Source organism: Colletes latitarsis, chromosome 10 (genome assembly GCF_051014445.1).
Source record: "Colletes latitarsis isolate SP2378_abdomen chromosome 10, iyColLati1, whole genome shotgun sequence".
NCBI lineage: Eukaryota > Metazoa > Arthropoda > Insecta > Hymenoptera > Colletidae > Colletes > Colletes latitarsis.
Genome location: NC_135143.1, coordinates 28,458,278 through 28,473,352, shown reverse-complemented (window position 1 = coordinate 28,473,352; position 15,075 = coordinate 28,458,278). Strand labels below are relative to the sequence as shown.

At 41.4% G+C, this 15,075-nt stretch overlaps 1 protein-coding gene across 11 annotated transcripts in view; it reads left to right on the top strand.

The window, feature by feature from the left end:
* Window positions 1–15,075, top strand: part of Rdx (BTB/POZ and MATH domain-containing protein rdx) — a 131,844-nt gene that overhangs the window by 103,031 nt on the left and 13,738 nt on the right. For all 11 annotated transcript variants that reach the window (XM_076775509.1, XM_076775507.1, XM_076775505.1 and 8 more), the window contains one exon: window positions 9,337–9,481. In XM_076775509.1, the coding sequence (XP_076631624.1) occupies window positions 9,404–9,481 (78 nt within the window). In that variant the 5' untranslated portion in view covers window positions 9,337–9,403. The remainder of the gene's footprint in view (window positions 1–9,336; window positions 9,482–15,075) is intronic.

Here is a 15,075-nt window from a genome sequence, read left to right as displayed (position 1 = left end):
CAGATTCTTCGTATACTTATCATAATCACGTACTCGAGATTGCCTCTGTGATCCTATTGCCATTTGCAATTTTCTGTTTTAATGTGAACATACAAAACTCCTTATCCATAGTTTTTCAAAAAAGGTGCTACATAATTTGCAACATCTTCGAAAATAGATACGGTATTATTGTACAAATAATTTTTAGAATGAGATAACGATAACGTAACCTAAAGACAGCAGGTTCTCCGATTACATAAAGTAATACGTGGCTATAGATCCGTTACATTGATCTTTAATTCCGTTTCCATTACCCGGATGGTAAATAATACCGATATTTATTTCGGTTACGGAATAGCTTCGCTGGAATAATAACGATATAAAGTCCCTGGGACTCTCGAGAGAATATCGCTACTGGCGACGGCGCATCGACGCCTGCGCACGATCGCGTACACGCGAGCGAGCGACTCGGTCGGGGCATTTGTTTCCACGGGCGTCGTTTCGCCACGTGTGTTCATTAAAGTCAATGTCAAAGCGTGCAAAGGCGCTAGCGAGCGAGAGTGCGCGCATAGGTTCGACTCTTTATCGAATTTTATCGACCGACATGAGCCCCGCGCGTGAAGAGGCCGGCCACGATTGTTCACGGTCGGACTGGTTCTCTCTCCTGCTGGCTGACGGCGAAGCTGTCGCGTCCTGTCCGGTTCTGTGAGTCTTCTTTCGTCGTAACGACAAGTTGGCGCGTGCGAAACGCCCGAGCGTAGTCGCGCCCTTGAAGAGAGTTAGCCTTTGTCTTATCACCACGCTCAGCTTGCGCCAAGCGTCAGCCTTGACTTCGCCCCTCCTTCCGCGTCTCTACTGACTTTCCTGCGAAAATCGTCCAACTCTGCCGTCTTTTGCTTCGCTGCAACGTCCACGGAATTATCGAAGCTCGCACACAGTCTCTTCGAACGAGTCGATCTTCCGATTGAAGCGCAGCGGTCCACTCGTGACTGATTGTAAAGAAACAATCCCAATTTATTTCTTAACCATAGAATATTTGAAATATCGAAGAAAGTAAGGAATTTTGTATTTCGTATTCCGTATTCGTCGTACACAGTTTTTTTTTGCTGAATATTAAGTGGTGCGCCACTGGTGGATCGCGATCGATTCTAGATCGAGGAAATACGATCTCGAACGAAACGACCCACTCGAGATTTAATCGTCGCGAGCGTGTCGATTTTTGTACGCGATATGTCGATGGATTTTTATCGCTGTACGGTCTCAAAGGTTGCGTAATTTCTGGCACGATTAATTCGTTGCAGTAATTCCAGTGACGGATTTACCTATCGGGGACTGGAGCCCCCTTTTTGAAACGTCTTTTATAATCGTTCTAATAATTACAACGTTTAAATCGGTGTCCTCCTTGCTACTAGCGTCGCCAACGGAGAAGTTGTGTTTCATCGTTTCTCCGCTGGCGGCGCTGGTTATAGGGAGACCAACTTTTCGTTGGCCCATGGAATCTCAATTTAATTTTTTTGAATCGATACAGAAATACAGGGTCGAAGGACGAAAGAAAAAGGAACAAGTTTGCAACGTCTAACCTACATTTTTATCATTTCTTCTTGCAAGAGTTTATTTTAACTCCCATTCTTTATTAATGGCACGGAATTTGTATTGGATTAATTTCATGGAGCGACCCAAATCTTTCCAGACAGTCGCACAGAGACGTTTTTGCGCGTGAAACTCGTTTAACGAGAAAACTCCTGATTAATTCTCCGATCCTCGGCTCTGGCAGGTCTGCACGCGCGAAGATAGAGTCCAGGAACTTCGAGATTAAATTGCCCGTGTCACGGTGGAGCCCTGAAACTTCTCTCGGCTCGGATTCGCTCGCGAAATCCGTTTATCTGTCTCGGTGCTATCAATGGTAGAACTTTTGATCGTTACTCGGCCGAATCAGTATTTCGATGCGAGTATTTACAGAGCAGATTAAACTCGAGCTTTGATTGCTCCGTTTTTTAACTTCGAAAGTTGAAATAACAAAATTTATTCTTTTACTTTTGGCAATTTTTTGAGATAAAAACCAACGTAGATAAATACGTCACAATATTTTTCCGATAGGTCGCTTTAATTCTATTTTAATCGAAGATATAAATATATTAATTTTTATTAAATTTAAGTAAATATATTATTTTTATTGCAAATATATATGATTATTTGCGTTACGACGTTCTTCTTTCTCTCGCGATTTAAAATCTAATTGTTGGCTGTTTGCAGTTATACTTCCTGGAAAATACTGATACCGAAGTTTATCAGAACGAATGAAAATTCGCGATAATTCATACGCACGTATCGTGGTTATCTTTCGTGGAAAATTAACGAAAATACATACGCGTAAGTCTGAAATATTTACTAAATTGATTAATAAGTAATTTTTTAATTCATATAAAATAAGATATACAAGGTGTTCGGTCAACCCTGGGAAAAATTTTAATGGGAGATTCTAGAGGCCAAAATAAGACAAAAATCAAGAATATCAATTTCTTGACTGAGACCTCGTTAAAAAGTTATTAACAATTAAATTCAAAAATTTCAAATCGTTTTGGAAAAATTATTTTCGGTTGCGGGAGTCAATTACAATAATTTTTAGTCATTACACATACCCTCGAAATCCTACCCACTTTCGAGAAAAAAATTCGAAAAGGTGTGAAATTTTTCGACGGAAAAAAAAAATTTCAAATCGTTTTGGAAAAATTATTTTCGGTTGCGGGAGTCAATTACAATAATTTTTAGTCATTACACATACCCTCGAAATCCTACCCACTTTCGAGAAAAAAATTCGAAAAGGTGTGAAATTTTTCGACGGAAAAAAAAATTTCAAATCGTTTTGGAAAAATTATTTTCGGTTGCGGGGGTCAATTACAATCATTTTTGGTCATTACACAAAACCCTGAATTCCTACCCACTTTCTAGAAAAAAATTCGAGATGTGAAATTTTTCGATAAAATTAAAAAATTTGAAATCGTTTTGGAAAAATTATTTTCGGTTGCGGGAGTCAATTACAATAATTTTTAGTCATTACACATACCCTCGAAATCCTATCCACTTTCTAAAAAAAAATTCGAGAAGATGTGAAATTTTTCGATAAAATTAAAAAATTTGAAATCGTTTTGGAAAAATTATTTTCGGTTGCGGGGGTCAATTACACTCATTTTTGGTGAGTAGACATACCCCCGAAATCTTGCGCATTTTCGAGAAAAAAATTCATTACCGGTGAAATTTTAAATTTTAATAACTTTTTAACGAAGCCTCCATCAACAAATTGGTATTCTTAATTTTCGTCTTATTTTGGCCTCTAGAATCCCCTATTCAAATTTTTCCCAGGTGTGGTCGAACACCCTGTATTTCTTAATCGAAGAAAAGAATTGTTTTTTGTTTGATTTGTCGCGTTTTCGTTGATATTTTCGATTGGATGTTCTCGTTCGGTGTCATCGTGAATTTCTGCAACTTTTCCAGCGATAGCGACCTCGTCCGGTTTCCGATTTCTGTCGACGATCTCGGGTTTCTTCGCATCTTCCATGTCCTCGTTTCTCCTCGGTTCAAAACCAGATAAAACCGCGAGCTTCCGATGACAAGATGCAGATGATCGAAACAATAAACTCGCATTGGACAACCAGTTAACATTTGTCGACCTAGTATGGCGATTCTCTTCAACGTATAATTTATAGAAAATTGTTGTTCTAATAATATGCTAAACTGAATTGTTGTTTTGTATTATTAATAAATCCCAGATAATTTTTTCTTTGTCTATACCTGTATTGCCAAGGCGAACATCGCGATAAACAATACAATTTAGATGGAGCTGTGGCACGTATTACGTAAAGGAGTAATTCTGTGCAAATAACGATCACTACTGTCTGCGTTTTCGAATGCACGGGTCGACTCGAAACGTGTTGGGAATCTCGATGATAAACACCGGAAAACCTGTTCTCCTGGCTCGTAAAATCTCACACGTGAGTGTACTTATTTTCGGTGTTAAAGGAGCACGTTTTTTTTATTCTATCAAAAAATAACATTTCGAATGTAATTCGTTACGATAATCGATACGTTCTAAAATGTTGTACTAGGAATAATAATCCGAATGTATCCGTGACACAATTTCAGTTGAAAAGTGAATTTTGTTTCTCGAATTCCGAACGAAAGGATCCTGGCACCTGTCGCCGCTAACGAGCATACGAATTTAAAATATGAATTTAAAACGAAGGTCGGTAAAAAACTGACGCAAGAAATGATCGTTGAATATTCAAACGATGTTTCCGCGCGGTTGAAAAAATTTATTTATTCGTTTAACGTGAAAGAAGCGAGTTCACATAGATCGTGTCCTTTCAACAATTCAAAGATCTAAAAACTGTAGATTTTCTTTTGAAAAATTAATTTCACTGAATTTCACGGGGTTCGCGAAGAATGTGACGCGTTTATTTGTATAGTATCGAATCGATTTTAGGGGGCAACTGATAGCGTGTTCTACATAACCTAAAAATTACTGTGGTTAGGGAAGATTAGTACGCGTCCAGCGTTTCAGGGAAATTCATTCGAATATGTTTCCAGGAACACGGTATATTCGCTGTAATTGCGTTGTTTCGACTTAGTACAGGCGGTTTTCACCTAACTTCCTCGTTTTCACCGGTGAGCTCGTCGGAGCTCTCTGTTCTACTTTCCCCTTGGGCTCACCGGTCTGGCCCACGCCTCCGCCATTCAACAGATTCGAAATCCAGATGCCCCGATTGACAAAATCACTGTTTCGAGGTTGAACTCGCTGCTAACTGGCCCCGTTAAAACGACCAAACATGTATTACAAACCTACTTCCAAGGAAACGCTGCCATGTAAATTTCATTTAATTGCTGCACTGTTTCACGACTGAATAATATTTTAATGGAATAACATTGAACTAAAAACTGCTCGAATATTCAATTTCATTTAATATTTATTGATGAAAATTTAACATGCTCTCCGTATCGTTCGTTTATCATTGTTATTTTTTATCTCGAGTCGCGTCAACGGCTAGGTTATAAACATTTTTATTCGGAATACAAATTTTATCGGTAAATCTTATTAGCGCAGCATTTAAAGATGAAAAAATGATCATCGCGATTTTATTACGTAAATTAGAAGAAAGTATACCTGTCGGAGCAAAGTAATTACATAAATGTACATAGACGTGTAATAGCCAAAGGCTGCTTTTAAATCTAACCTCAAAAATGTGTCTGTATGATATTTATATAAGTTGTGTCGTAACTAAGTAATTACGTTCTGCTCTTCGGTATTGCTGGAGGGTAACAAGTAAGATCAAAAGATGAAATAAAAAAACTTTAACTACTCTCCGGTAATACCATATAATTTATCGTTACAATGACATTATTCAGCTGTCAAGATTTCCAAATGGAAACGCTGCTTTCGTGAACCTAACCTCAAAAGTATACAGGGTGTTCGGCCACCCCTGGGAAAAATTTTAATGGGGGATTCTAGAGGCCAAAATAAGACGAAAATCAAGGATACCAATTTGTTGATGGAGACTTCGTTAAAAAGTTATTAAAGTTTAAAGTTCCGAACGTACTGAATTTTTTTCTTGAAAATGCGTAGGATTTCGGGGGTATGTCTATTCACCAAAAATGATTATAATTGACCCCCGCAACCGAAAATAATTTTTTCAAAACGATTTGAAATTTTTTGTTTTCGTCGAAAGATTTCAGTACCTTCTCGAATTTTTTTCTCGAAAATGGATAGAATTTCGGGGGTATGTGTAATGACCAAAAATGATTGTAATTAACCCCCGCAACAGAAAATAATTTTTCCAAAACGATTTGAAATTTTTTTTTTTCGTCGAAAAATTTCAGTACCTCCTCGAATTTTTTTCTCGAAAGTGGATAGGATTTCGGGGTTATGTCTATTCACCAAAAGTGTTTGTAATTAACCCCCGCAACCGAAAATAATTTTTCTAAAACGATTTGAAATTTTTCTTTTTCGTCGAAAAATTTCAGTACCTTCTCGAATTTTTTTCTCGAAAATGGATAGGATTTCGGTGGTATGTGTAATGACCAAAAGTGATTGTAATTAACCCCCGCAACCGAAAATAATTTTTCCAAAACGATTTGAAATTTTTCTTTCCGTCGAAAAATTTCACACATTCTCGAATTTTTTTCTCGAAAATGGATAGGATTTCGGTGGTATGTGTAATGAGCAAAAATGACTGTAATCGACCCCTGCAACCGGAGATAATTTTTCCAAAACGATTTGAAATTTTTGAATTTAATTGTTAATAACTTTTTAACGAAGCCTCCATCAACAAATTCGTATTCTTGATTTTCGTCTTATTTTGATCTCTAGAATCCCCCATTAAAATTTTTCCCAAGATTGCCGAACACCCTGTATCTGTTATTAATATCTTCGAGGTGATTAACCATATCCTAATAATTTTTTTGTCAATGTTAGAGTGACCATGTATAGTAAGACCGGAATGACGTACATTCAACCTTGAAAGAAGAATAAGCGTAAGTGTGAAAAGTAAGATCGTAAAATTTCACTCGTCTTGTTTGACTTGGAGCCATATTGCGTGTACCATTTTTCTCTTAATCTAGAATCTATGCAATCTGGAATTATTTTAATTCTCCATATTTTAAAAAGAACAATCTCTGAAGGATTAATCATTTTTAAGTCGACTCGACAGTGCGCTTTTAGGTTAGTGGTTGGGTAAATAGTGTGCTCGTGCCGCGCATGTGCAGTAAAAGCAGTTCGCGTGCACCGCGAGATCCCTGGGTCTTTCGTTTCCCACAAAACTGCTCGCGTTACATTCACCTCGACTCGAACGTGGAATCACGATAGAACCGTTTATCTTTCTCTTGGCAAAATGTCGCTGGAGACCTGCTGCGTCCCGTATAGCGACTCTTCTCCGTATGCTCGACGGTGTACCGACTGTATCTAGCGCAGAGACGACGTGGGAGTAACGTGTAAGTGAAAGTTAGAGCACTCAACGTGAACCGGGAGAGAGGAGGAGGAGGGAGCTTGCGTAAATGGCGCCCGTTAATACGCTGACGTACAAGAGATTTAATGAATGTGTATCGCATTCGGGTAGGGTTTATCGTGCAATTTTACGGGTGGTCTAGATTTAGGAGAAAGTGACGCGTACACGTTGCCCTTTAAAGTCACCGGTTTCAGGCGTCCGTGGGATCAGGTTGGTTTTTAGGTTAGATGATAAACAGGCGATTCGCTGAAATAAATTCGTGTGTCAAGCGAGATTGTTAGAAAGTTTCTTCGAAAACTGGCTCTATAACGCGTTAAATTTGCGAGGTAACGAAAAGGCGAAACGGGTAAAAGCAATTCGCTTGCCGCGAAAGTTTCCTCATTTGTCTATCAGTGCACCACTCCGGGGGGAAAAAGTATTTACTTTCTCAGATTGTCTTTCACCAGGCTGGATAAAATTTTTTTTCCCATTTTTTCTTTCATTTCGCCGCGTTTGCCCGGCAAGAGCAACATAATCTCGTGATTTCTCTTATCTGACCGTCTGCTCTTGCTGCTTGCTGTGCGTTGGGAAGTGAAAGGGGAGGCTCGATTTATCTCGCGGAAATGGAGATCTCTATCTTATCGTAAATCGAAGTAGTAAATATACCTACGATCAAAGATTTAAATAATTACAAATTTCCTACACCATGCAAACTATCTATATAGCTCTACGTTGAAAGGAACTTAATATAACGTACAATAATTTTTATAATTTCTCTATTAATGTGAATTCTATATTATACCAAGATCCCATATTATCACAATATGTCGAAGAGAATTATTTGTAATTAAACCTAGAATTAAGCTTCCTCGAATTCCTTATCGAAACGGACTTATATTCAAGTATCGTGGTTGACCGTGTACGCGCGTGAAATATATTTTTTCCGTTTGATCGCTCGAACCGCAACTTAACCGTATGTAGTGCACCTCTATACCTCATTGTCTTAGAAGGTATGTGTAACGCAAACGGCATATGTAAACGGAAGTGTTATCCTTTGGAAGGGGATAAACACTGGTATTAACCCATCCGGTGTCATAAGCACTCACAAACACTTTTGTCAACGGCGTACGATCGTCACGACGTTTCGAAGGGTACGGGAATCGAGCTCATTGTGTGAAAAAAGACCGACGTCCTATTTTTTATTTATTATATTTCGTTCGTTCGGGTCCCAAAGTATTCGACAACTGCTTGCTCTTACCATTAAATTGTAGTATGTAAATACTCGTGTATAATAAATGCCCCATTCTAATGCAAAAAACATAACCTCAAATAATTGTGCATTTAATTATACGATGAAAGAAAATGTTCATATAGTTATCAAGTAGAATGGCACTCACGTAGTACTACGTTCGACAACGCATATCTCACGTAGTACTACGTTGAGCGACACATGTCTCACGTAGTACTACGTTGAACAACTTATGTCTCACGTAGTACTACGTTTGGCATTAAACGTGAGAAGACAAATAACACAATCGTAAATAATTCTGCATTTAATTATAGAGATGACGAAACGAAACGTTGATATAGTTATCGAGTAGAAAGGCTTAACAAGAGAATGAGAGATAGGTATGAAAAGTGCGTGCACCCTTTGCCATAGGAGACCAGCACCGGCCAGCTCGTTCAGCAGGCTAATCAACGGTCGATTAAGTGCTCGAGGGTCTCTCTGGTCGTCCAAGAATCGAAGGACTAACCGACTTGGTCAAACCATCCCCTCCATGGTTTATCGCGTTAACGTATATCGATTGACTCCGCCGATAAGGGTTAAAGGATTAGGACAAGAAGCGACAGCAGTCACGGTTTTCCTTAACAGCCAGAAGCGAAGCATGCAGGTCCGATGAACCTGCGGGGCTAATGTACTCGACTCGATGATGCTCGAGTAGTTCCGTACTTGGCGCACGTGAGCACCATCGCGTGCCCTGCATACCCTTCTTCTTTCATGCTTCTTTTCTTTCCTCCTCTTCCCCTCTCCGCTTGCCCCCCTCCTCCCTCTTCGTTCACTCGCATGTCCGTCTTTCTCTGTTCTCATCCCTCCTTCGCCCACCCTTTTCTTCGCATCGAGCGAGTCGTGGCCCCCTGTTCCCCCTCTCTTCCGTTCCCTGTGAGCGTTAGACGCTTGTTCACGTGTGGGTCGATCAACCGTGGATGACCTTCGTTTATAAAGAATCGAAGGAATTTTTATCTAGACGTCGAGTGAAATATAATTTTGCAACGGATCGAATTTAAACGTTGCGCTGGAAACGCTTTCGAGGAGCGTGATAGCACGTTGTTTCAGTGGATGGCACAACCTCTAACTAACTTTTTCATGATTCGAATGTTCCAGACTTGCGGTGAGCGACTGTGCGCCTCAAACGTCGCGGGTCAGCTCGAACTTGCACAGCAGCAGTAGTATGGCAGTAAGCCGCGTACCAAGCCCTCCACCACCGGAAGTGAACACCCCCGTTGCCGAGAACTGGTGTTACACGCAGGTACGTAACACCTATTGTCCCCTGAACCAGCTCCGAATCGGTTTCCGCAAAACCTAATCGGCGGTTTAACGACTGAGAAGCAAGAAAAAATTCGCTTTGCGTTATCGTTGCAGATCGAAACATCGCGAGCAGCGTCGTTCATAGACGAGACTTTGTCAAAGTTGATTCAATTGAACAATTCGCATCGGTTTTAATACATAAAATTAGAGATATGGTAGTTCGAGAATTCGTAGATCAGGCAGATAGTTGGTACCCTGTTTCTAAGATCGCGGACATCAACGACGCAAATTTTGGCGGGAAACAGCGCGAGTTTCAAAAATAATTTCGCGGAAGCGCGAGAGGCAAGTGTTACGAGCCCGACGCGTGTCACTGGCCCCTACGAGTTACACAAACGAAAACGTCGGTCCTCGTGCCCGTCGTCGATTTCGTCGTCGTCGTCTTCGTCGATATCATCCTCGTCGCGGCGCGTGAGAGCACGCGCTCCTGGCGCTCTCGTTCTATTTTTACTGCTCGTCCCCTCGCGATGCGAATGACCTGCAACTAGATATCTCGCTCCTCTCGTCCCTCACGGATTCTCCGACTTGGCCGTAGAAATGTTTGGGCGACTTTCCCAGGAAAATTCGCCACCTCCCTTCAACCTTTCGTCGACTCTCCCGGCCGCCCTTACCCCCCATCCGCCTCTCGACGTCGTTGGGAATTAAACGTTGGCAGTTTTAACGCCTATTAAACAGACAAAATGGACCCGTCGAGCAGATCACGAGATAATTATTTATTACGCGATTGCGACGAGTCGCGACTTTATGTATCAAGAGTTTCATCATCCACTATGTATATTCCCTAGAGTATATCTTGCAAAAAAATTGTTTGTGGACCAGTAATTGTCTTACTGGTAGAGTCTCGGCAAGCTCAGCCGACGTCTGATCGGCTCAGGATGGCCAGCCGCCTGAAAAAGATCCTTGGCCGCGTTGTTTACGCAACGCAGGAGGTGCAATTCGCGGGAAAGATTACGATCTGCTTGTTAGGTCGGGATATTAAGAGAAACCCGGGCCGCGGTGTTCTCTCAAAGAGAGTACTCTCGGTTTTCAGGGCAGCGCGCGCACGCTCCCGGGGCCTCTTACCACCGAATCGAAAGTCGATTCGTGCTCCAGTTAACTTTCGTAATGCACGCCGATTTCGCTTCGTCAGCAGCGCGGAGCTCGGTGCCAGCGATCGCGCGCACCATCGCCGCCGGAATCCTGTCGTAACTCGCGACAATCCAGAGACACGATGACAGACCATGGACGTAGCTCGTTTTCCCTCGAAAACTTCACCACCACATCGGATAGATCCCTTTCAGGTTGTCGCACGCTTTATCCCGTAGCCTGTGACGACTCGTGGGACAGGTAGGAGAAAGTTGATATACAGAGTGTTCGGCCACCTCTGGGAAAAATTCTAATGGGGGATTCTAGAGGCCAAATTAAGACGAAAATCAAGAATACTAATTTGTTGATGGAGGCTTCGTTAAAAAGTTATTAACGTTTAAAGTTCCGCCTGCACTGAATTTTTTTTTCGAAAATGCGCAAGATTTCGGGGGTATGTCTAATCACCAAAAGTGTTTGTAATTGACCCCCGCAACCGAAAATAATTTTTCCAAAACGATTTCAAATTTTTTTTTCCGACAAAAAATTTCACACCTTCTCGAATTTTTTTCTCGAAAATGGGTAGGATTTCGGGGGTATGTGTAATGAGCAAAAATGATTGTAATTGACCTCCGCAACCGAAAATAATTTTTCCAGAACGATTTTAAATTTTGTTTTTTCGTCGAAAAATTTAGGCACCTAATTAGATTTTCGGTAAGGAATTTTTTTCTCGAAAGTGCATAGAAATTCGAGGGTATGTGTAATGACCAAAAATGATTGTAATTGACCCCCGCAACCGAAAATAATTTTTCCAGAACGATTTGAAATTTTTTAATTTAATTGTTAATAACTTTTTAACGAAGCCTCAATCAAGAAATTGATATTCTTGATTTTCGTCTTATTTTGGCCTCTAGAATCCCCTATTAAAATTTTTCCCAGGTGTGGCCGAATAGTTGCGTGTAAAAGTTTTGGATCGATAGATTCGTCATCTTCCATACCAAAAGCAACATCTGAAAGAATATTATTTAAAAAATTGTTTAACTAGTAGCTTGTGAACTTCTGATCGGTGAGAGTCGATGGGTATAATTATATACGAATAATTTATATTTTAGATCGTTTCTTTTGTCCTTTTTTCTTTTTCGAACTTCAGACGTCAGCAGACAGGTTGAATTAATCATGAATCGTTTTACTCGTCAGAATATTACGGTGTCACATGCCATGATCCGACAGGTTTTGTTTGTTATTGAATCTTGGAAAGGTAATAATTATGCTAGGTCAGTTGTAAGTGCATTTGCACTACACACACCCTTACGATGCAACCCTCTGTTATTAAGAAAGGATGAGCTTTATTATTATATAGCATTTAGTAGGTTCAGTATGTCGAGTTCTAATAACTATGATTAGAACTCTATGATCGGACAAACAGAAAGACAGCGGTTCCAGGTAGTCTCCATCGGTGCCGACGATACATGAATAATAACTGTTAGGTCGATCCACGAGTCTTTGAGCTTCCCGTTTGCACCCAGAAACCATGCGTTCTAAAGATCTTATTATCCTTCTTTAAAGTAGCGAACAGTGAGAATAAGGTTACAAAAATGAGTACCAATCGACAAAAACAACTTGATTTTGTAAAAAATTCGACGGGTGTTCGGCAGCCAAAAGGTTAAAATTAGTAAATTCTTCGAGCACAAGTACTATCCCGTGGATCAGTTTGCCCCATTCAGTGTTTCGATCGTCGACGTTATCGTTACCTGGGCCGCTCCACGCGAGCCCCGCTAATGGCCATTATCACTCGTTGCCATTCATTTCCACGTCGTTATCTCGGGGCACGTGTTCCATTCGAACGGGCCGCGGACAAAGTCGAGGCGCCATCGCGTTGAAATTAAGATCTTCCGAATGGACGTGGCTCCCTCCGATCGTGTCGTCGTCTCTGAGAACATTTACGCGAGGAGGTATCGCGCGATAGATTCCCTGGGCGAGATCGTTTACCTCTAGGTAACTGGTGCTCGAGCACCGTGTCCAGGATCCTACCGGAAGCCTCGACTTGGTCTGATGCTTGAACCCGTGCGCACCGCTCCCGTAAACGGGCACGGGTGATTCAAGGCCGATCGTCGACGACCGCCGGCAACGGGTTGAACGACTCCCGGGGGCGTCGACCGGGCCTTCTTCTTCCTTCTCGCTCGGCCCGTGTTTTCTTCTATACGGAAACACCCGGAGACGATCAGCTTCTCCGTGCCTGCTTCCCTGCGTTCCTACCGACGTGCACTTTGTGCTTCGTCGACGTGGACGGACTGTCGGGGTCACGGAACCGGGCAACGACGACAGCATATCCTTATCTTAACCCTTTCGATGCGCTGCTACTGTGCAGACCGGTCAAGACGCGACGGTACGCTTCTAAATGTCAATCTAATATTTTCTTACGTTATTAATCATTGGTTTCCTATGCAAGCTGGGTTCCCGTTACCGGTACAGTAATGATTCCCGGGATGACCTGTTCATCTTTCAGCCGAGACGAAATTCGACACCGACGGCTATTTATAGACAGCGATATCCTTGAGCCTCGGAGTTGCCTCGTTTTTTCGCCGCCGTTCGTGGAAGACAACCGAAGAAAAGGACAACGAGCGAGAATGAGAAAAAAACGCATTGTCCCTTATACAAATCGTCGTCGTCGTCGCCCCAACGCGTATCGTCTTTCACACTTCACTGGCTCGAAGGCCCCCTCGTCCCCTCCAGTTACGAGGAATTACGTCTGGGGTTCATTTTAAGAATCGCTACTGTATTGCTTTAAGGTTAGGTTTATTCATCCGACAGAATATTAACTTTGATTTGCAGTTATAGTCCGGGCCAAAATATAGCGAAGTAAACTAAACTCTTGAGGGTTGGGACCGACTACTGCTGCGGCACTTAGGGCAGTATATGACATCTTGCTTGGGGGTGCCTTTCTGAATGTTTTTCTGTGTCCGTAACTGCACTACCTTTTTTCATTTTCTAGATGCATATACAGGGTGTTCGACCACTCCTGGGAAAAATTTTAATGGGGCATTCTGGAGGCCAAAATAAGACAAAAATCAAGAATACCAATTTGTTGATGGTGGATTCGTTAAGAAGTTATTAACGTTTAAAGTTCCGAACGTACTGAATTTTTTTCTTGAAAATGCGTAGGATTTCGGGGGTATGTGTAATGACCAAAAATGATTGTAATTGACCCCCGCAACCGAAAATAATTTTTTCAAAACGATTTGAAATTTTTTTTTTTCGTCGAAAAATTTCAGTACCTTCTCGAATTTTTTTCTCGAAAATGGATAGGATATCGGGGGTATGTCTATTGACCAAAATTGATTATAATTGACCCCCGCGACCGAAAATAATTTTTCCAGAATGATTTGAAACTTTTTAATTTAATTGTTAATAACTTTTTAACGAAGCCTCTATCAACAAATTGGTATTCTTGATTTTCGTCTTATTTTGGCCTCTAGAACACCGCATTAAAATTTTTCCCAGGGGTGGCCGAACACCCTGTATTATAAGCAGGTAAATTAAGAAATTAAAGACTCGAGTAAGACCTTTACCTGTTACTATACCTTCAAAAATGGCTTTCTAAAAATGGCAACACCAAATAAAATATTTCTTCGTACAGCCCGGACTATGGTCTAAGACCCTTAGCTGCTCGTATTTCTGTCAATTCATCTGTTTCGGGAGCTGAAACGTGTCAACTTTGGACACCCACTCGAGTTTATAACCTCGCTATATTTTGGCCCGTACTATACATCATACCTTACCCCTCGTTCCCTCCATGCAAAATAGTTAAATCAAATAAACATCTTGGGCGTTTAAGATACGAAATACGAGTCTCTGAGCGTTTCGTTGGGCAATGAGAATGCTTTTACGAAATGCCAAGCCACCAGCAGGATTCGAAAGACGAACGATGGCCTCGAGTGGACGGCGGATCGAAGAGTTTCTTCTGTGGTTGGGATTAAAGAGGGCGTATCGAGTTTGTTCTACACGCAGAGACAGTTCATCGGGGAGACTTTCGGTCTATTTCGAGATGAAATAACATTCTGCAGAAGCTCTTAGGCCGGTGGACGGGGGATTCGACCGGTCCGCTATATCGGTACTCGTGGATTCGTTGAAACGCTTAAATGGCACTTAAACGGAAACGGAAGAGGCTGCGGGGCATTCATCATCGCCGCGTTTTCGAGATCCACTTCAGGGTCTTCAGAAACGACTACTCAATCGGCAATATTGTTCTCTCATTTCATGCTGCCGTTTCGAGAAATTTATTTTCGCCCCCTGGATCAAATTCTTCCCCTATTTTCTTCTACTGTTCGTTTGTTCGTGTTTCATCGCATTAACGATATTCCATTCCCCGGTTTTAATGTCAAATCTCCGTGCTCGAACACCTTGTATGATCACGGTATGTAATTTTGACTCGCTAGTCACGCAAGATTAACTTGCCATGTGACACGTTAGGTTACA